The sequence below is a fragment of the Anser anser genome (assembly GCF_964211835.1).
Source record: "Anser anser genome assembly, chromosome: 1".
In the NCBI taxonomy this organism is placed as follows: domain Eukaryota; kingdom Metazoa; phylum Chordata; class Aves; order Anseriformes; family Anatidae; genus Anser; species Anser anser.
The window spans coordinates 167,021,246-167,043,205 of NC_139720.1; the positions used below are offsets into that span (position 1 = coordinate 167,021,246).

Sequence of the window (21,960 nt, forward strand, 5' to 3'; positions counted from 1 at the left end):
TTTGTATAGTCAGCCACTAAGAGTAATACGATCTCCTTTTGTAATCTAAAAAGCACACCAAAATGAAAAATAATCCTGTAGTATTCATGTATAAACTGGCCATAACCAACATGTCCAGTGCTTCAAAGCACAGCTTTGGAAATTATTTTAGGTTACTTGCTCAGAGATTGTAATGGGTTCATTGTCCTGTGTGTTAGAGACAGGATAAATTTTAACTTGAACAGTATTTTTTGTGTTCAAGTTAGAATAAGGTGTCTTAGGTAACCATGTATACGAAGCATAAAGCCTTGTATGAGGGCTCTCAAATCTGCCAATTGTTCATTTGTTACTTCAGCTCTTTTTTTGTGGTAATATGGGAAGTAAAAGTAAAATCAACAAACAATGAGGGTGTTGCTGGCAATTTATTTACCATTAGATTAAATCATGTTTCTTGGTTATTCTGGAAATTGAATCAATTAAATGACTTCAATCTTCAATAGGAAACCTTCAGATTTTATAGCAGTGACCCATAACCTAATCAAAATTAAAATGATACTCAATAGACTACATGTGGTTTAGGGACAAAGCAGCTATGTTGCTTTGATCTTCTTAACTAGGATTCATTTCCATTTCACTGACCATAATTAACAGTAAGAAATTTTAAGTGTTTCTTGGTTTTGCTTTCTTTTAGGTTGTCTTGATACTTTGGCTGCTATGCAGGACTTAAAAATGGGTGTAGCAAATACAGAAGAAGAGACTCAAGCAGTAATGAAAGTTTATTCTAAAGAAGACTATAGTGTTGTTAACAGATTTGAAAGTATGTACACAGTAAAATTTTATAGCATAAATTAATCAAGCTTATGGAATAAAAGACTAGGGTAGATTAACTGTATTTTTTTATTATTATTGTGTTTTTTTTTTTTCTTTAGGTCATGGAGGTGGCTGGGGTTATTCAGCCCACTCAGTAGAAGCTATCCGTTTCTGTGCTGATACAGATATTTTGTTAGGTGGTCTTGGTCTTTTTGGAGGTAGGGGTGAATATACGGCAAAAATAAAGGTAAGGTATTTGGTTTTGTTTTAAATAATTTTATGTCTCAAATTCAGAACGTTAGAAATGCCACCTGCAAACATGATTAATTTTATTTCTCAGTGAATGAGTAGTTTCCTGTATATTAAAAGCATTAGTAATAGAACTGGCACCAGGCTTCTTAGTGAGAAGTAATGAACCTTACACAGGTAAGGTGGATGCAGTAAAGAACTGAGAATTACTATTCTTAATTGTCAAGAATTGGACCATTCTTACATTCACTAAATGCTATGCCATCTTACGGGTGCCTGGAGCTGATACAGGAGTGAGTAAAGTAGTTCTGTGATCGTTTTCATGAAGCTCAGAAAATTTGCAGAAATTTTGTGTTGTGGGCTTCAAGTTAGAAACACATCCTGTGTCAGGATACATGGGGGACTGCCTTTCAAAAACAGAAAAAGAATGCTTATCAGTAGCTAGAATTCCTTTAGTACCAGCTGAACTGTTGCTTCCCACAGATGCTGCCATTTCTTTCCCAGACTGACCTCTGGATGGCTTTTCAGCTGGAATTCTTCAATTGAAAATGAATTGAAATAGCACCAAATGTACAACTTGTGTTTGCTTTGTGCTGAGCATAAAGATGATTAGGACTGGAGCATGTGTACTGATGTAAATAAATACATTGGTTTGGAATTGAAAAAAAAGCTCAAGCAAACACAGTGTGATTATAGGATATCATTATCATAAGATATCACTTCTGATAAATACCTTCTGTTCTTGCATTTAATAGGGATTTCAAAAACTCCCTGAAAGACATTGAAAAGGAAAGATAATAGCTGTAGGAGATTTATGTTTGATCTTTATATAAGAAATATGTTGCTGTTGTCATATGTTTGTCATTTAATGGGTAATTGAGTTTATTTTTCTGTTTTCAGATGAATAGGGCTACTAATTATTATGGTTTATTTTAGGGAAATTGATGGTATGTGGTTAGCATTAACATTTGTGTAAGACAACTGGAGATCTGAAATAAATAGTTGTAATTTATTCTAGTTTAATACAGTGACTAAGAATTACAAATGATTAAGGAAATCAAAGAAAGTTAACCAGAAGAGCATTACTAAGGTTTAAGTACTAAAGATTGTAACCCTGACAAAGCAGTCTTGTATTATTTGTTCAATTTGTTTCTGGTTGTCTAAGATTAGCTTATGACCATTTGTTAATGGTTGTCTAAGATTAGTTTATGACCAAAATAAGATTTGCCAGTCCTATCGCAGATAAACTACATATTAAATAGGGTCTTACAGCACAAGTCATAGGTACATATTGTGGGCCTCTCTCAAGCTGATCGAATTGCAGAAGTGATTTTTGACTGATTAAGAAGCCCAAGTTCTTTTGAAAAGGGTAACATCTTTTGTCCTATTCAAGAACTGTTTATGATATTATTGACAGTCAAGCTGTCCCTTTCCAGATAAGCTGAGTATATCTCCAGATAGAAAACCTTCATATTCAGCCAAACTTTGCCTTTTTTAGATTCTCTGTATTTGTCTTGTCTGCAAGATTTACAGAGTTTCTCCACTTAAGAATAGAATATGTTTGGGCATAAGGCTGGGAGATCAGTGTCAATTGCTGTTTTTTAATAGTTCATGACATTACAAAATCCCGACTTCCAGGTGGGAATTTGCCTCTCAGTGACAGTAACTAGCAGTTATTTTTGGGAAGGGGAAAGAATAGTATTGGACAGTTTCCGGAATACAAGACAGGAAAAAGTGGTGGTATGAAGTTTGTAACAGCTGAGACATATTTTTACCTTTTTTCTTATTCTACCAGTTGTTTGAATTGGGTCCAGATGGGGGAGACCATGAGACTGATGGTGACCTTCTTGCTGAAACAGATGTCTTAGCATATGATTGTGCTGCTAGGTAAGATGTTTCCCTTACTTACTTTTTACTTACTCATATTAAAAGGATGCTTTGAAAGATGAAAGAATTTACCATTGAAATAATCCATGACTAATTCTTTCAATTCTTAAGTATCAAGACCCATGCATATAATACTGCTTTCTTAAACGTTCATGAGTAACTTCTAAGAATCTATGCATAAACTCTTGTAACTTACTAAAAAATTTACTCACTTACATTACTTGTAGTAATATGTATTAAATGTAGTTAGTTTTGTGTACATTTTAAATTAACTTTATCTCTCTTTATTGTTTGCATTTCATATCTGATTGTTTCAAAATGCAAGACCATGCTAGACGTAAGCATTTGCAGGTATTTCTGAATTTAAAACAAAGAAAAAGTAAAATCTACTACAGTGTTTTTCAACAAAATATTTTAAAATGTCAAATGTAAATAGATACTTGAGATTAATAAATTAATTCCCATTAATTTTCAGTTTTCTTTTATAAACAGGGTATAATTTGTTAAAGATCAAGATATAAACTAATTCAGTTATATCTTTTTTTGAACTTATTTCTTCAAGAGAGAAGTATGCAATGATGTTTGATGAACCAGTACTCCTACAAGCTGGCTGGTGGTATGTAGCCTGGGCAAGAGTGTCAGGACCTAGCAGTGATTGTGGATCTCACGGACAGGCCTCTATTACTACGGATGATGGGTATTTTTTTTTCTGTATTTTTTAATGCAGAAAAAGAGATCTAATATTACTTGAATAATTGCTTTTGTTGTTGTTATTTTTCTCTTTCAGGGTTGTCTTTCAGTTTAAAAGTTCCAAGAAATCAAATAATGGTACAGATGTTAATGCAGGGCAGATCCCACAGTTACTCTACAGGTAATATTTTGACCTCTATTTAGAACAATTTATTGACACAGTTTTTAAGAAGAAACCCTGTTTAAACAAATATATATTTCATAGCATTGATATTATCTAAAGTTAAGGAGATCAGTATCTGAAAAATTGAGGTAAAACTTAGTATCTAAGAAAAGTATTAAGTACGTTATACCACCATGTATTTCTTCATGGTTTTTCTTTAAAAGCTTATTCTTTGTATGTTATGTTCTGAGACATTCTGTGTTTCCTGTGCAGTGAGTACTAGGACCAGGTGATCTCCACAGGTCCCTTCCAACCTCAAACATGCTGTGATTCTGTGAGACTTTCATTTTTAAAAAAATGGCTTTAATCATAGAATCATAGTTCTGTAGAGCTTCGTGATTTCATCTAACATTTCACTTTTCTTCTAGTTGGGAAGTATTCCATTTAGTATGCTTCACTTTATGAGTAGTATGTCATTAAAAAGGTTTTCACATTGCTTTGCTTTAATGAAAAAAAGCTAAAACGAGTTGTGCTTTACAATTAGTTACCATAAATTTATTGTTCCTGTGATAAATGCTACGCAAGTGGTTTTAAAAAGCAAGAGCTCTTTCACTGTATTAATGTATCTTTCAAATTTCCTCAGATATATACAAGACCTGATACATGTATAAATATATATATATATTTATATAAGTTAATTGAACCATATATATACATCAGGTCGCTTGCTATGTCCTTTTTCACTACGTCCTTTTTAAGGTCCATTGTCAGAGCAGCTGACTTTTCCAGGTAAACTCTGTGTCCATAAATGCCTCTCTATCCAGAGGAATGTTTTGACTGATGCACGTAAAGTCCTGGTACAATTTATTAATAATTTGGTTAATTTCTATGGAGATATAGCTATAACCAAAGACAAGCAAACTTAGGGTCCTCTGAAGAAGGATGTGGCTGAAGAATCACAAGTGGCACATGAGGAAAGGTGCTGCATTAACACGTGCTGCCTATATTGGTTTTGCTTTTATTGTGTGGGACTTTGGGACCCACCTTCAGATACTTTAATTCCAAACAACATCCTATACACTTCAGAGTTAAGAATAGACTCAGGGATGTTGTATCCCCAGGAAATAAAAATACTTTTTTATTAGGAACCAGAATTCTTCAAGATGTTAGTATCCCTTTGGTCCCCTCTCTCTTCTTTCACTTCCTTATACGTACATGCAGTTTTGTCTTTTTTCGTTGCAGTTTGAGTGAAATTGAAGGGGTAAAGTATGCTCGAACTTGTATCTGCCTTCAGGATGTGTGGACTGATTTTATCTCTGTGAATACTAAAAGACAAAAATTTTGCATTTTAATTCTGAGTGCTTGATATGCATTAGATATCACAAGGTAAAAATGATGATGTGGCCTACACATACCGAAACCCAGCATTCTTTGAGAAATAACATTGCTAGTCCTAAAATTTTTATCTGAAGAAATAAAGTAAATGCTTGTATAAATTTTACATAGATCTCAAATTTATTCTCAGTTGTCACAATGTTGCTAGTTGAACAGAATTCAAGATATTTAATTGCTGGTCTAGAAGGGTTAGGAACTGGAGGAAGTTATGCTGAAATTGAGCATTTATGGATAACTCTGTTAAACCTTTCTTCCACTGTTGTTCTTCAACAATAGAAACAGGAAAGCTTGGTGCAGAATATAGGTCAGTTCTTAAATCTTAAATTGGTCTTCCAGGCTGCCAACAAGTGATGGTAGTGCATCCAAAGGAAAACAGCAAACCAGTGAACCTGTGCATATTTTAAAGAGGTCTTTTGCCAGAACTGTGTCAGTGGTGGGTATTATCTGGAATCCTTTCTGTTTTGTGCATGTTCATTTAGACTTACAAAACCGAAAGATGTATGTGTGGAAATCATTAGTTTTTTGTTTTTTGTTTTTATCTGCTCTATCAAGCAGAAGTTACACTGTTACATAGAACTTCTGTGTTTTGATTTTGTTCATTTGTTTGTATTATTTATTTGTTTTCTGAAGTTTGCAGACTGCAAATTTAAGCCTGAGCTAACCTTGGTATTAACCTTATGGTGCAAGCCTAGAAATATTTTTGTTTATGAGGTTTAGTTTACTTTTCATGTTTGAGTTTCTTAGTTTTCTTTCTGATTGTCTTTGTTTTGTTTTGTTTTGAGTTTTTACTTACTGATTGCATTCAGTGTAAAAGCCCTTACTGCAAAGAGATTAATATTGGCAGATTTTAGTTTAGTTTAGTTTAGTTTAGTTTTGAAGGAGCTTAACTGTATGCTCTTTTCTGTGGCTTTTACATTGCCAATTAGTCATTGGTAAGATTCATTTTCCTCTTGGATGCTTTCCTGAAGGGATGCACGACACGGACTCCTGATGGCTCTTGAACAGGAGACATTTATTGCCCTTTTTCACTACTAGATATACTTTCCCCGTAGCCCCACGCGCTGTCCACGTGCCTGAATCTGTCTTACAATTGGTTAGAGACCCTCAGACACGCGCCTTGAGCCAGCCAGCAATCGGCCACTGCCCAAAGCTCATCTTTAACACTGTAGCCAATTTACTTTATCTCGACCTTGCTCAAGTTTTTGGTTCTACTGCTGTTTTCCTCATTATCTCTAACTCAGGGACATGTGAACCAGCACAAAGCTCCCTGCAAATTCCTTTCCCACACTTTCCAATATACATTGAGTATCAGCATTTAATTAAACTCTGATAAGCTGAGGTAAGGAGTATTAATAGGTACAATGCTCTGCATCTATTAGTAGAAGATAGTGTGCAGTTCTTCACATACTTCAGGAGGAGGATCAAATTTTGAGGCATAATGCACTCCTTTGAAATGCTATATTATGATGCAGAATAAGGCCAATTCCGTCTTTGTGTTTTCATAGTACAGTCCCTTACTTATCTGTTCCAAGCAATGATTATTTGTTGTTCAGTTTCATCCTTTTTTTCAGTTTCATCCCATAAAATATATTTTATGCTGCATTATGTGTACTGTCAGTATTCTTAACTAACAGTTACATAGAAGTTACTGCCTACATACAGGCGTGCAGTCTGTTTTTTTAACCAGCTTTTTTTTCTCATTTACATATTCTGCATTTTTTCGGTATTCTCTAATGATCAGAATGATCTTCCAGTGTTCAGATTAATTCTAGAAGTTTGATATGATTTGCATTTTTAGTAATCATTATTAGAACATATTAATAGCTACTCTAAATATGTTTACTTTAAAATTTTGACATTAAACTAGGGACTACTGTGGCTTTTAATACTTCGTACTGTATCTTCCTTCTTCATTATTTTGATGCTATTATCCCTCACCACAGGTACGAATTGGCATAAGAGTTTTACCATTCTAGAGAATCAGGCATTCTGGACATTGTATACATAACTGAACAGTCAGTGTGTTTGTTGCAGCTTGAAGGTATACCTGCACCTTGTAGGTAATCAATACCAAATACTTGTAGGCTACCTTCTGAGGTACAGCTGTATGAAACTAACACATTTCGTAACAGTAGAAACAAATTTTTGGATAAACAAACAAAACTTTGTAAACCCTCAGATTCCTCATGGACTACCAAGCGCTTCTGTTGAAATTTCCAAGTACTGTAAATGTGATATAATTCGCATGATCTTACAGATCATAACTGATTAAAAGCAAGGCAAGACCAGCCCTGATACATTACCATTATGGCAAAAATGTATTCTGTTAAAAGTAAGTATCACACTATTCAATGCAGATTAAACAAGTAAAATTTACTGAAAAATTTGTATTACAGATGAATAGAAACAGCTGCTAGTTCTTAAATAACTGAGAGACTTCCACATGCCTAATATTATAATATGTTATAAATTGCTTTTAGGACACCAATACAGTGAAATATTCCCTACCTTCTCAGTTTGCTTATTCTCAGACAAATAAGTTTTGTGTCTTGTATGGTAGATTTGTGTAGGCATAGGTATGTTTTCAGATTAAACACTGATTATGATGTTGTTTGCGTTTCATCTTACTCTGTTGCTGAAAGTTCATTTTTTCTTGGTTTTGCTTTTTACACAAAATCTGTTTTCCTTTACACTTCATATCCTGAAATAGGAATGCTTTGAGTCTTTATTGAGCATTCTTCACTGGAGCTGGACAACACTGGTTCTAGGAGTCGAAGAACTTCGTGGACTTAAAGGATTCCAATATACTGCTACTCTTCTGGATTTAGAAAGATTGCGTTTTGTGGGTACTTGCTGTCTGAGGTTGCTGAGGGTCTACACCTGTGAAATATATCCAATATCAGGTATTTTTATTAATTCACTTGTTTCATATTTATCAGCAAATAATAATATACAGGACATTGACAAGATTGATCTATTCTTGTAGAGTATGCTGTAAGATGAAATTGCTTCTACAGATATTTTTATTGGAGCAATTAAGAGACTTACAGTCAGAAATGGGATATTTGTAGTTAACTACATAACCAAGTGTCCAATACCACGTTTACACTGAAACTCGTGTGTATTTTAATTTTTGTTTTGCTTGACAGTTGAGTTCTTTTAATCCATTTTGTGTCTTCATTTCTCCCATTTCTGTGCATAGTACGTGCTTTGGTAGTGAGCACAGTTTAAATTTGAAAGACGGTAAATGTTTTTTATACCTGTAGTTTAACAATACTTACATTAAAATGCAGCATGTATTATGAAAGACTGGAAAATTGGAAGTTTTTGATGTGCAGGTTTCTTTGATGTAGCTGAACACACCCTTCACTATTTTGCTTTGTGAAATTAACTTTTCGAAATATACATTAATCAATGTTGCTAGTTGTTTTATTTGCACGTATAATGTGCATTTTATATGAAAATGTTTAATTTATTGAACATGAATGCTCTTCTTTTTTGTAACCTAGCTACGGCTAAGGCGGTTGTAGAAGAAACCAGCAAACTAGCAGATTGCATTGGAAAAACTAGGACCTTGCTGAGAAAAATCCTATCTGAAGGAGTTGATCATTGCATGGTCAAGTTGGACAATGATCCCCAAGGATATCTCAGTCAGCCCCTGAGCCTTTTAGAAGCTGTTCTTCAGGAATGCCATAATACTTTCACAGCTTGCTTTCATTCTTTTTATCCAACACCAGCTCTCCAGTGGGCATGTCTTTGTGACTTGCTCAATTGTTTGGATCAGGTACATTAAAGTGTCACAAGTGAACATTACAACTTAGCTTGCTCTTGTGCTCAAAGAAGCAAAGCAGTTTTAAAATTCTTTATTGCTTTTGTGTGTTTATCATGGTTTGCAATTCAAATTCTGCTGTGGTCAAAAAAACTGCTGCACACTGCTTTTTCAGTGTGTAGTCTATGCTTTATATGTGATTACTGTTGCTGCACATTGCTTAGAAGCATGCTTGTGGAATTTTTGATACTGATAATTCATCACTAATAAACCGGTAATTTCTTATTATTAAATGTTGCAGCAGTGCTGTGATCCAGCAAAGTAGATGAGAAGCTGGCAATATTATCCTATAATCAGCAAGTTTTTCCTAAACATCTTGCTTATTATGAATGAGCATCCCGCATCTAAACAGTCTAGTTGCTTGCTTGCATTAAATGAGATATAAACAATTTGTTTCTTTGCTTGAAAATGCATGTAGTGTATTAAAATCCAAGGAGGAAACAGTTCTTTAGCATATTATTCTAATTAAATTTTAATTATAAGAAGACTTCAAGGGAGTATCATGATTTCAAAAGTAATTTTAATGGGTTTATTGTTTTAAAACATATGTCATAAAACAAATTTTAATTATTCCAGTTTGAAAGATCTGAATCAAAGCTCAGGAGAGAAGATAATGTAAAATTCACAGCAAATCTAAAAATATATGGAATTGTTTATTTAAGCTTTTTCTATAATTACTATAAAACTGGAAATTTCCTTTCAAAAGTTGTTCTTCCTCATTGACTTTGATTGTAACAGTGCATTTCTATTAATTCCTTTTTATGTTTTTAGGACATCCAAGAAGCAAATTTCAAAACCTCCAGTAGCCGGCTTCTTGCTGCTGTTATGTCTGCTCTCTGCCACACTTCAGTGAAACTGACCTCTATTTTTCCAATTGCTTATGATGGAGAAGCATTGCTGCGATCAATGGTAAAACAAGTCAGCACTGAGAATGACTCTGCTCTGGCCCATCGTTTTCCTCTTTTGGTTGCACATATGGAAAAACTTAGTCAGGTTAGGATATGTTCTAAAAATTTATAAACCTGTTTTACTTTCCAACAAATAAAAGTTATGTAATTTAAAATTTTAGTTTTATAAGATTGTAGCTGAATTGCTTTAGTACTTTCTAAAAGATTTGTTTCAAAAACTTATTATTTTATCAAATTTTTATATTTTGGTCTGAATTACTCCAGTTCTTGCCTGTTTGAGGAAAAATGTTTGAGAAAAGATGTTTATTCTGGAATATTAAAATGGTAGAAATATAGTTTAGAGTTGTTTTTTTGTTGCACAGTGTTCTCTGCAAGAGTTTCTCAGCTTTTGCACATGATCACAAGAATGAAAGTGTGGGTAGATCTAGTGCTTTGAGGAAGAGTCAGCACATCTTCAGTAAAAAATTCATGTTTCAAACTGAAGTTTTTAAAGGAGTAAACAAGCAGGTGGACAAGGGAAGTCCAGTTCCTATAGTTCTACAAAAGGTTGTTGAACTGTCAAACGCTGTATTTTTGCAGAAATTTTGGAATTTCAGAAAAGATTTACAGGAATGAAAAGGGTAAAGCTGATAAAGATCTAGGACTACTAAATGGTTTTCTTCACTTTAAAAGACGAGGAGGGTAAGGTCTTATGAAATTGTGAATGATGCATGAAAGGTAAATAAATGATAGTCGTTGAGTCTTCCAATACCAAAACTTTGGAGCAACCAGAGACTTTAGCAGAAGGTAAGTTCAAAAAGTAGCAAAAAGTAGTGTTCTTCCTTAAACATGCAGCTAAGTTGTGGAACATCTTTCTGCAGACTATTTCAATGATAAAAGTTTTCATGGATGTAAAAAGCGTCTGTGTAGGTTGAAGAAAAAAATCCACCAAAACCTGTTAAATGCAAACATAATATTTCCATCTTGGATACAGCTGTTTCTTAACAGCTAAAGATTGAAAGTGTTCCGTGCAGCTATCTGTACAGGTTTGCTTGACACAATTGTCTTTCCTGTCTATTCACTGTTGGATATTCTTGTAAGACAGAATGGTGAGAAAGACAAGCCTTTGATTCCAATCAGTATAGCTGTTTCTATTTTTAATTACCGGGAATGACTTTTAGTAGGTATAACTATTTTGAAAAACAGTGGATGTCACTTAAGTAGTAGACACAGTAGGTACCTAAGTTCAGATTTGTTTAACATTCTTCATTCAGTAAACTGTTTTTATAAGCTTCCCATCACTGATTCCATCTTACCGTTTTGGACAGAACATTCTCTTTACTAACATCAAAGCCAAAAAGCTTCTGAGTTTCCTGTTGGGCAATGGGGAAAACAATGATGTGAAGAGCTCAATAGGTAGCCATTTATTTGCTGTAATCTGTTATATGCTTAAAAACTAAGAAACTAAGTAACCTATTGTATGCTTATGTGGAGGGCTATAAAAACACGGAGGGCTATAAAAACAGCTACATCTTGAGAAGGACACATATATGCAATATTGATCAGGTTCTTGACAAAGGAATACATGTTATGATAGCTTTGAATTTTATTTTATTTTTTTTACCCCCTAGACATTTCTCATTATTAATGTCACTGATTCATTAATTATTAATGTTTATAATATGTGGAAAGCTTGAAAAGCTTTTTTTTTATTTTTTAAGAACAATGTTATTTGTCATTTTTCTCTTCTTTATGCAGAGCGAAGAAAATGTTTCAGGGATGACAAGCTTTCGGGAAGTGCTGGAAAAGATGTTGGTCATTGTTGTTTTACCAGTCCGGAACAGCCTTAGACGAGAAAATGAACTTTTTTCTTCACATCTAGTTTCTAATACCTGTGGGTTGCTTGCTAGTATTGTGAGTGAACTTACAGCATCAGCATTAGGATCTGAGGTAAAGCTTCCATAAGACCATTCCTAGAAGTCTTTCAGGACAGGTATATTATGAATGTAATACATGCTGTGACAGAAATTATCTAGTTGTGTAGATATTTTACAGATGCTGGAATTGTTCTCAGCAGCTTTCAGATGTCTAGGTTTTTAAAAAAAGTTCACTGTATTAGGTAAATACTGTTGATAATTAGCTACTTCATTATGGCTGAAGAATACTGTACATTTTTCCAAAGTGACAATATTTTTAAGTGTTTTTGTTTTCATGTATGCCTACACATGAAAGCACCATGAAATCACCATGCCTACATACACATGAAGTGTATTCATTTGGTGTTCATTGGAGGCAGTGGCACATCCCTGAGCATCTCTGTGCCTCTGATGGTATCATGGGTCCTCCATGTGTTCTAATTCTATCTGCTTTTGGTTATGGGTCAGAATTTATAATGTGTTTTGTTAATGCATTTTATAGCTTCCACCTTGTGTTATAGCTTCCACTTTGTATTCAGTATTGTATAATACTGAATAATAATACCGAATACAATACTGACTATAATACTGAATACTGTATAATTCAATTTATAGATACATATAAAAGACATCATTAGACTTTTTCCAGTTTATTTGGTTTGTATTTGAAAATTGAGAATGGTACTGTCTAACTTCTTAAAATCCAGAGTTTCACATGTATGAATCTATCATGTTGTTAAATGATAGGAATGTATTTGATTTTATTAAATGCACATCACAGTTTGTGTACTATCAGCAATTTTTTTCACAGAAAGTACACTTTTGATAAGATTGATTAAAGACCTTATTATGTAAAATATGTATCTTTCCTCTCTTGGTATTGACCATACCCGTAAGCCTTATTTCTTATGCAACTCTTCTTGAGGCACAGTTAAGTTATCTTTTCTGATAATTCATCCTACAAAATATAAATATTTAAATGCTTGAAAAAAAATTAAGGTTCCTAATAATTCTTACTTAACTCATAATTACCAGATTTTTTTTTCCTTTTTACCTGGTACTGAAAAGAAGCCCCAATAGTGACATCTACTTTGCTTTATTAAAGTTGTCTAGTGTTTACCAGTTAACTTCTCATGCTTCTATTTAATTTTCTACAGGTTGATGGGCTGAACTCTCTTCATTCTGTCAAATCCACTCCAAACAGATTCACTAAAACAAGCCAGGGAAGAAGCTGGAATACTGGGAATGGATCCCCTGATGCAATATGTTTCTCTGTGGACAAGGCTGGTGTAGTTGTAGTAGGCTTTTCTGTTTACGGTGGAGGGGGAATTCATGAGTATGAACTGGAAGTATTAGTTGATGATGTAAGTACCGCATTTGAAAAAACTTCTTCAGTTTTGTTTTATTTGTAATGATGTGTTTAACAATTTCTAAGAGAGAAAATAACTGGCACATTTCCACGAATGTGCTATGTATTTACATAATAAATGTATTAAAATGTCATTGGTCTTTGATTCAGAGTGATCATACTGGAGATTCAACTCATTCTCATAGATGGACATCTTTAGAATTGGTTAAAGGAACTTACACCACGGATGATTCTCCCAGTGACATAGCTGAAATCAGACTTGATAAAGTTGTACCACTGAAGGTAAATCAAAGAAGTACATATCTATAAGTTTCATATGACTTGTAGAAAACAAAACCTAGTGTTCAGTATAATAGTTTTTTTGTTCACACATCTACAGTTGATATTGACATGTTTGCTTTGTAAGTTTTCACCTTGTAACTGAAAAGTGCAAGTCCTGGAAGTAAAAAGAAATTAAAACTTTACTTTTATAATAGCATAAAACAGATTATAGTTGAAATAGCTTTCATAATACCATGAAGCCTAACTTTTACATACTTGTTTTATACTGCATACTGCTTTTGCCTCTCCTTTTTAAGGAAAATGTGAAATACGCGATTCGTTTGAGGAATTATGGAAGCCGGACTGCCAATGGAGATGGAGGAATGACCACAGTTCAGTGTCCAGATGGTGTAACATTTACCTTTAGTACATGTAGTCTGAGCAGTAACGGCACAAACCAAACACGTGGACAGATTCCACAGATTCTTTATTACAGGTTTGTGTGTTCTCATGATGTATTTCTAAGAAAAGTAAATAAAACTATATGTGCTATTATACCACACCTTTTTAGAGAAGTAACAGAAATAAACACATCTGAAGTGTGCTTGAGGAAAGGTTCTTTAGCAGCAGTGTTGTGTTCTTTCAGTGTAGTTTCAGTCTTAGGGTATTTAGTAAAGACAGCTTTTGGAGCACCAGTTGTACAGTCTTGTATTAGATTCTCTTATTTTTGAACTGGCAAATACTTTGTTAGTTCACCTCTCTTGCAAGGTCCATTGTCTACTCCTTTTAAAGTTATAGCATGGGGGACTGATAAGATGCACTACTACAGTCTGGCTTTTTCTATAACCTCAGAGATTTTTGAGAGACTGTTGACTGGAATGTTCCTCTCTCTGATTTCATTCAGTTCCTTCCTTTATTGCCGGAAAGGGTTGTATAATGTAGAGAAGCAAGGTCTGTTTATTATAGGAACTGTTTCCTATCTTACTGTAAAGTTCAAAGGTATAAAAAGAAAAATTGCAAATAAAATCAACTGAAACATTTGACTACCCTTCAGAGAAGCTTTATGTTAGCCTTTCAGGATGAATTCACTTAAGCCAATGTTTTAATGGAAAGTATTGCTTTCAGTTCTGAGGCGCTTACATTGATAGTAAAGAAAATGTGATTTTCAAAATGTAGTAGTGTCTCAATATATGAATTAGTACCAATGTCTGTATAGCAAGAAAATGTCATACCCTTTACTGAAATCTCAGTTTCTGTGGTAAATTGTTGATCATCAGTAAGTAGATCCAAGAAGTAAAATAAGCAAAGAATAATAATTTACTTTGATTCCTAGTTATGCGGTAGGTGCACATACCTAATAAAAGATGAAGAGGATAAAATAACGAATGTAACAGGTGATGACATATTTTGGATTAACAATTCTAGGAATCTGTTGCTCCTAAGAAAATTTTAAAGGAACTAAAATATGAAGAAATGAAGTTGCTAGCAAAATTGTAGTAATAGCATAGTTGAAGATACAAGTAGTTCTTCTAAATTATTTTGAAATGACATTGGCTTATGTTGATTCAGAGATCCAACTTGTCAGTAACAACAGTAAGTGCAAGTAAACAAGTAATAAGTAATAACAAAGAATGAAATTACAATGGTGCATACCATTACACTTTCATTGATTTAGTCTCTTGGAATCAGGGTTATCTATGTTTAGGGAATCCCTTCAACATTGGAATTCCTGATTTCATTAGAGTATCAAAATCATATGTAAAAATGAGAAGAGAACACAAGGAAAAAACTTTTATTCCCATTCCTCAAATTTCTCCTCTTAGGAGCAAAAGAGGTAACAAAGTACAAGTTTCTTTGATTTCAGAGTGGCAAAGTACACAAAAGTTAAATTGAAGCTTCATGATGTTCTAACTTAATAATAAGCTAACATATGGAAAACAAAACAAAACAAAAAAAACCAAACACAACATACCAAAATGCTGTCTTCAGTTGAGAACAGTCTTTCTTTGTTGTTGTTTCAACCGTGATGAAATTCTAGGACACTTTTGAAGGACCCTAATAGCATAACTCAGAAGTGCTCTGCAGAATAAATTAAGTTTTGTTTGGGAAAACTTGCAAATTGCTGCCTCTAATCACAGTGTCTTCTGAAGTGTCCTTGGACAACAAAAACCAAAATCTTATCTGACGGACATCTATAGTTATGGACTTGGCAGTCAGTTTAAGGATTCACAGTTTAGTACATAATGACTTGAGGTGTTGATTTGTATACAGTAAAGGAATAAATGTTCAGTCAACTATTACAGAGCAGAGCTTGTAAAATTCACACTCTGTTTAGTTTGAAAGATTCTCATATGCAAATAGAGTTGTTGCTTATGCGAAGGACAAGAAAAGCCATACCAAAAGAAGTGTATTAACATGTTTCTGATTAGGACAGAAACACATTGTAAGGATTCATTGGAAATGTAAAATTGCATTCAGTGTCAGTAACTGATAAATTGAAATTAATACAGCTTGAGGCTCACAACAAAAGTACAATTTTAGGGTACAGTGACAAAAAAACCTTTTTGTAAGAGTGGTTGATTTAAGTGATAGAGAAGTATAAGTATTCATGCTGTACATTTCATTTGGTTGCACTTTAAACTATTCTATGTAAAGTCAAGTCATTGAGCATTCTGAGCTGCTATTTCTGGAATCTTAATATTGTGGATTTTTTTTTCCTAAGTTCAAAACATAAGAAATCCAAAAGAACGGGAAATTTGCTTTACCTGTTGACTGAGTGATTTAAGTTGTCTATGCCACTGCTAAATTGTTATCGTATAGAAGGCTTGAATTAGTTTATGCTTATCTTTGGACTGCTGTGAAAATAACAATCAAAACATCTTTTATATACTTTAGTGGAATAGTTTTGTGCATAATATCCATATATTGATTACGAGAATCTAATTTGACATAAACAGTACATTTCAAAGAGAAAATTATTTGTTAAGGTTAAGCCTAAAATTGTATTTCAAAAACATAATTAATCCTTAGAATAGGGAAGGGGAATCTTTTTCACAGTTGTGATACTACAGAAATATCAATAGAAGGAGTTTCAGTGGTTTCTGTGAAGCCTTTAGTATTGTTCTGTTTTTATCAAGATAGGTTCTCTCTCTTGGAAAAGCATAACAATTAGTAAATTCTAAGATTTGAAAGGCATCCAGTGAAAACAAGCATTTCAGAAGTATGCTTTTCATATTTCCTGGCAAATAAAATAATAACAAATGGCAAACACTGAGGCATCGCCTCCAAAATATCCTCAGTGGTTGGATTTAATTATTTCCTTTATTATTTTATCATAAATTAACTGTTCTAATTATTCTGTGCCAAAAACAAGTGAGACATGTCTAAGTTAATTTTGTATTTTATGAACTTACTTTAACTTAATCTACCATCCAGGAGTGAGTATGATGGAGATCTGCAATCACAGCTTTTGAACAAAGCTAATGAAGAAGACAAAAACTGTAGCAGGGCTCTTTCCGTTGTGAGCGCTGTTGTGCGAGCAGCCAAAGACCTGTTGCACAGAGCTCTTGCTGTAGATGGTAAGACTTTTGAAAATTGACTTCCAAAATTGACTTTTCAGAACTTCTTTCCTTGCTAGGAGGAGTTAAGAGTAGAAAATCAGTGATATAACATTTGTAATATTTCTCTTACGTCTTCAGAAAATATTTTTCTAACCTGTCATAGCTGTAGGTTATCAAACTCTGAGTAACTTTTTAAATAATTGAGTTGCTCTTAATCATAGGCAGATACCTCATACAAGTTTACTCATCAGTTTAGCAGACATCATATTAAAGCTAGTAAGATTCTATATTTCCAAAAGATATGCTGTAATGGGTCAGTACCAAATTTTATTGCATGTTTCATGTGGTAGGAGGGAAAATGGTGTATGTAGTGCATCTATAAGCACTTAAATACACATTTTTCAGAAATTCAGACATTAGTTTTAAAACTGAATGTTTTTAAGCTACCATATTCAGCCATTCTAGAAAAAAATAGAGGAGTCCATAATATTGGATGGTGCTATAGAAATTGATTTTGAGATTGGATACTAGATACTAGGTACTAGGTTTTATAGCATAGAAAATATGAAGACAGTTTTACAAAGTGATGAAGAATCAATAAAATTACGCTGTAAAACAAGGAAAATTTTTAACATAGCGCTCTATATAGTGTCATGCTTATTTCAGGTGAACTTCGTGCACTAATAATTTGTTTTGAATTACAGTGCCAAGTAGCTTAAAGTAAAAATTAGTGTAGAAACTAGAATTTTAACTCATAAGAAGCAAACCAGAAAAATAAGTTGTATTTTGAACGGTGATCTATTTGTTATAACGAATATTATGATACTTGTGTTGTAATTATCTTTGTTTAGCTGAAGACATTCCAGAACTACTGAGCTCTTCCAGTCTGTTCTCAATGCTGCTACCACTCATAATAGCCTACATAGGACCAGTTGCAGCAGCGATTCCCAAGGTATGCTCCTCAACAGAAATTACTGAAGAAATTTAAGAATGTTATATAAGGAAAAAGTTTACTCTGAAAAAACTGAACATGGTGATATTTTATAATTTTATGAATTAATGGTTTATGTTTGACCACTTGACTGGTCATGAAATTTCCAAGGGTCAAGAAATTTTAAAAACATGTTATACTCGAACAGTTATGAACTTTTTTTTTTTTATTTACATTAAAGTCATTATGAAAAAAACACAACCTTATGTAAGCAGAGAGAAAGAAGATAGGCTTTGATAGTAGGAAAAGTGAAAAAGTTAGAAGGATCTGGATTTATTATTTATTAATGAATATTGGTGGGATAGAATTTCTTATGTATTATATGAATTCAGGTTTTACAATGAACATGAAATCAGTAGTAGCTGTTAATTAAATGAAGATTATTTCTATCAAGTTTACAGTTGGGAAGATGTCAACTATCAGCAAAAAATAACCTTTTCATTGGCAAAACATATTTTAACGTGTCTGAAAATCTTGAAAATTGTCATTATATTTACAAATGTTGCCAGTCCTTACTTAGTAGACACTTTTGTCTTTTACTGCATTTTCATGACCTGTAAGATCCCTTCTAACTTCTCTATAAAGGGGGAGAAAAGAGGACTGACCACTTAAAATCAAACAGATTCATTTCTTTAAAAATAGTTTGAATTTGTTGTTACCTTGTCACTATGATGAACTGAAGTTTCCAGCATTTTGTTTCAGAAGTGTTCTTCTCTTTTGAAAATCTCATAAAAATTGCAGAGAACAATGCAGTGTTTATCAATGCATGCATTAAGAATATTCAATATTGGAAAAATAACAATATTCTTAGAAAACAAAGTGTAACTGGACTATGACTTCAGTACAGTATTTGCTTTCTCTCAACTTACAGTTATTGTTCATTAATGTTATGGCTTTCTAGTGTTAGGAAGCTTTCTGTGAGCGTATTAGTGTAGATATCTCACAGCTGCAAACAGATTCTTGTTTCATTTTTGATAAGTGTCTAAGAGGAGTATTTGAGATTAATGTGGTGATGCTTCTTCTGCAACCATTGTAGATGTAGGATTGGAAAATGTGACTAAATGAACTGTGCTAGTGATATTCTGAGAATATCCAGAATAACCCTTGTAGAGAAATGCAAGTTTGAGTATTGTTTTCACCCCATCGTAAGTAATAATTCAGCGTGTGGTGTTATGTTTCAGGTTGCTGTTGAGGTCTTTGGCCTAGTACAACAATTACTTCCTTCTGTAGCAGTTTTGAATCAGAAGTATGCTCCTCCAGCTTTTAACCCAAATCAGTCTACGGACAGCACCACAGGAAATCAACCAGAGCAAGGGCTTTCAGCTTGTACTACCTCTAATCACTATGCTGTTGTGGAAAGTGAACATCCCTATAAACCAGCCTGTGTTACTCACTACAAGGTAAACACCATTTCTTACGTTGTTGAAAAATGGTTTGACATGGATGATAACGCATATTGTCTAATATAGGAGACAGTTTTCCGTATTATTACTGTACAGCTTTCTGGACCTGTCTTCCTTCAGTAAGTGTGGGGAAGCATGTAGTTTTAACCTTCTAATTCAGCTGTCTAATGTAAGCACCTGAATTTGTTCAGTCTTAGATTTTCCTACTGTCATGTACAGTTTATTTGTTCTAACTGTACAGACTGTAGAAGTTGGAAGTCTTTATGTAGATGTTACCTCAGTGCTAAAACAATGCTTTGTAAAAAATAGTTAATGTCAATTCTGGTCAAATTCATGTGTGTTGTAGTGTAGGGATCTGCCAATTCAAACTTTTCACAAATTACTTTCACTTGGACCATGATTTTGCTTTGCAGAAGTCTCTGAAGTCCATTTAAATGTGTTGAGTCACTTTTGATGGGATTCATTCTGCCTTACATAAATGACTATTAAAATGAATCCAGATTTTCCTAAATGTCAATAGAGAAAGGGTGTTTTTGTTCAGCTGAGTAAAGGTATGAGGTATTAAAGGCCTGAAATATAAATCCAGTGTTTCAGTTTGAGAACTAGTGAGTTTTGTGGTGTCATTGATTCCAAAACTATGAGTCCAAAGGTAGCAAACCTGAAATCAAGTAAGATCTTGAGGAAGTAATTTATTAAGTGGAATGGTTTCAGAAAATGTATCTATCTGATCTTCCTCAAGTGATTATGCTTATTATTGCTTTGACAGTTTATGGAGCCTATCTGAAGCTCTAGTCTAAGCTGTTACTACTTTTGAAATCCTGTAACTGTTTGCTATCATACTGAACTCCATGTTCACAAGAATGCTTCAGCTGCTGTACGCTTTTCTAGGATTGCACAAAACAGAAATGAATGTGTCTTTTGAAGTTTGTATTTAAAAGGGTATTTGAGACTGAAATGTTTGTAGTAGTCTGTCATTTTGTTTAATGGTCCTCTATAGAGTTCTTCAAAACAAAAACAATCACAAAAGGTATCCTAAGCGTAATTGCTTAATCTGGACATACTTGATTATAGCATTTCAGGTGTATCTGAATTTCAAGGAATAAGTTAGGTTACTAAAGGATATGAAAATAGCTCTACAGATTTACATAACTGAATCACTTTTGTAGCTTGAATCTTTAAGAACAAAAGACAAAGAGGAAGTGAAGAATTGAATGTTTGGAAAAAAAAAAAGCAAAGTGACAAACAACAGAAAAAAACCCACACTTGCACATAATTAGGTTTTCGACCGCTGTTTTTTGTTTTAGGTGACTTTTCCTGAATGTGTCAGGTGGATAACAATAGAATTTGACACTCAGTGTGGCACTGCTCAGTCAGAGGATGTTCTTCGTTTACTAATTCCTGTCAGAATTGCACAGAGTCTGGGGTTTGGACCAAAGCATACTTCTGTTCATGAAAATCTTAATTCATGGGTAGAACTGAAAAAATTCTCTGGATCTTCAGGATGGCCTACAATGGTATTAGTATTGCCAGGTAATAAATATATAATGCAGTAATTTCTATTGATGTGAATTATAAAAATGATGAAAATAAATTCGATTTTTCTGCAAATCATATTAGAAAACAAAATGGAAAAAGTGTCTCCATCCAAGATAGCAAGAGTTCATTATGAGGCATTGGTTGTACATCAGTGAACTATGTTTATATTAGGTTTCTTTTTTGAAGTGTTCATCTGCATGTTATTTATGTTTTTATTTGCATGGTGCTTATACAGCCTACATTTGGTTTATGTTCATGTGATAGAAACATTTAAAAAGAGGAGAAATATTAGAAGTTCTATTTTATTCATTTTATGTATTATTTTACTTCCTGTAAGGAAATGAAGCTCTTTTTTCTCTGGAGACTGCATCAGACTATGTGAAAGATGAAAAGGCTTGTTTTTATGGTTTCAAATGTTATGCAATTGGATATGAATTTAGTCCAGGATCTGATGAGGTAAGGAAAAAGTGGAATGGCTATAAACGAACCTATAAATTCATTCTTATATGACCAAGTTTTTTTTTTTTGGTAAAAGTATCTGATTTGTACTTCTGACTAAATAGAACTAGCAAAATACTTTTAAATGATTTTCATATAATTTTAAAACTTTTATTGCTACAGACATGATTTGTTTGGAATTCTTTAATCTGATTATATTGGAATGGCTGTGGGTGTTTTTATTTGTTGGGGGGGTTAAGAACTGTGACACTCTGCAAATACATAGCATTATGATTTTATCCATTACATCAATAGGATATAAAATTATCTAAAATTCTGAAACTTCTTTATCCAGATGAATTACTAAATATGGTATGAACATGATAGAAGTTAAGATGAATAAAGGCTTTGGCTTGTGAAATAAAATTATTACCTTTCATATCTTTCTTTATTCTGATGTCATAGATCATACTGAAAGATGTTTGTCTTATTTAAATTACTAGTAGCCCTAATGATAGAGGTTTCCCATCTCCCTCAGATTTTTGGGGGGGTTGGTCTGTTTTTTTTTTTTTCCTCCTTCGTGGGAGGAATTTGTTT

The 21,960-nt window shown here is 33.4% G+C and overlaps 1 protein-coding gene across 9 annotated transcripts in view; it reads left to right on the forward strand.

The window, feature by feature from the left end:
- Window positions 1–21,960, forward strand: part of MYCBP2 (MYC binding protein 2) — a 197,523-nt gene that overhangs the window by 90,701 nt on the left and 84,862 nt on the right. For all 9 annotated transcript variants that reach the window (XM_083820540.1, XM_083820544.1, XM_083820543.1 and 6 more), the window contains 18 exons: window positions 671–796; window positions 909–1,036; window positions 2,834–2,925; window positions 3,488–3,622; window positions 3,713–3,796; window positions 5,510–5,606; window positions 7,884–8,076; window positions 8,683–8,957; window positions 9,774–9,995; window positions 11,648–11,839; window positions 12,963–13,169; window positions 13,325–13,456; window positions 13,753–13,931; window positions 16,871–17,013; window positions 17,847–17,947; window positions 19,168–19,386; window positions 20,694–20,919; window positions 21,263–21,381. In XM_083820540.1, the coding sequence (XP_083676666.1) occupies window positions 671–796; window positions 909–1,036; window positions 2,834–2,925; window positions 3,488–3,622; window positions 3,713–3,796; window positions 5,510–5,606; window positions 7,884–8,076; window positions 8,683–8,957; window positions 9,774–9,995; window positions 11,648–11,839; window positions 12,963–13,169; window positions 13,325–13,456; window positions 13,753–13,931; window positions 16,871–17,013; window positions 17,847–17,947; window positions 19,168–19,386; window positions 20,694–20,919; window positions 21,263–21,381 (2,870 nt within the window). The remainder of the gene's footprint in view (window positions 1–670; window positions 797–908; window positions 1,037–2,833; window positions 2,926–3,487; window positions 3,623–3,712; window positions 3,797–5,509; window positions 5,607–7,883; window positions 8,077–8,682; window positions 8,958–9,773; window positions 9,996–11,647; window positions 11,840–12,962; window positions 13,170–13,324; window positions 13,457–13,752; window positions 13,932–16,870; window positions 17,014–17,846; window positions 17,948–19,167; window positions 19,387–20,693; window positions 20,920–21,262; window positions 21,382–21,960) is intronic.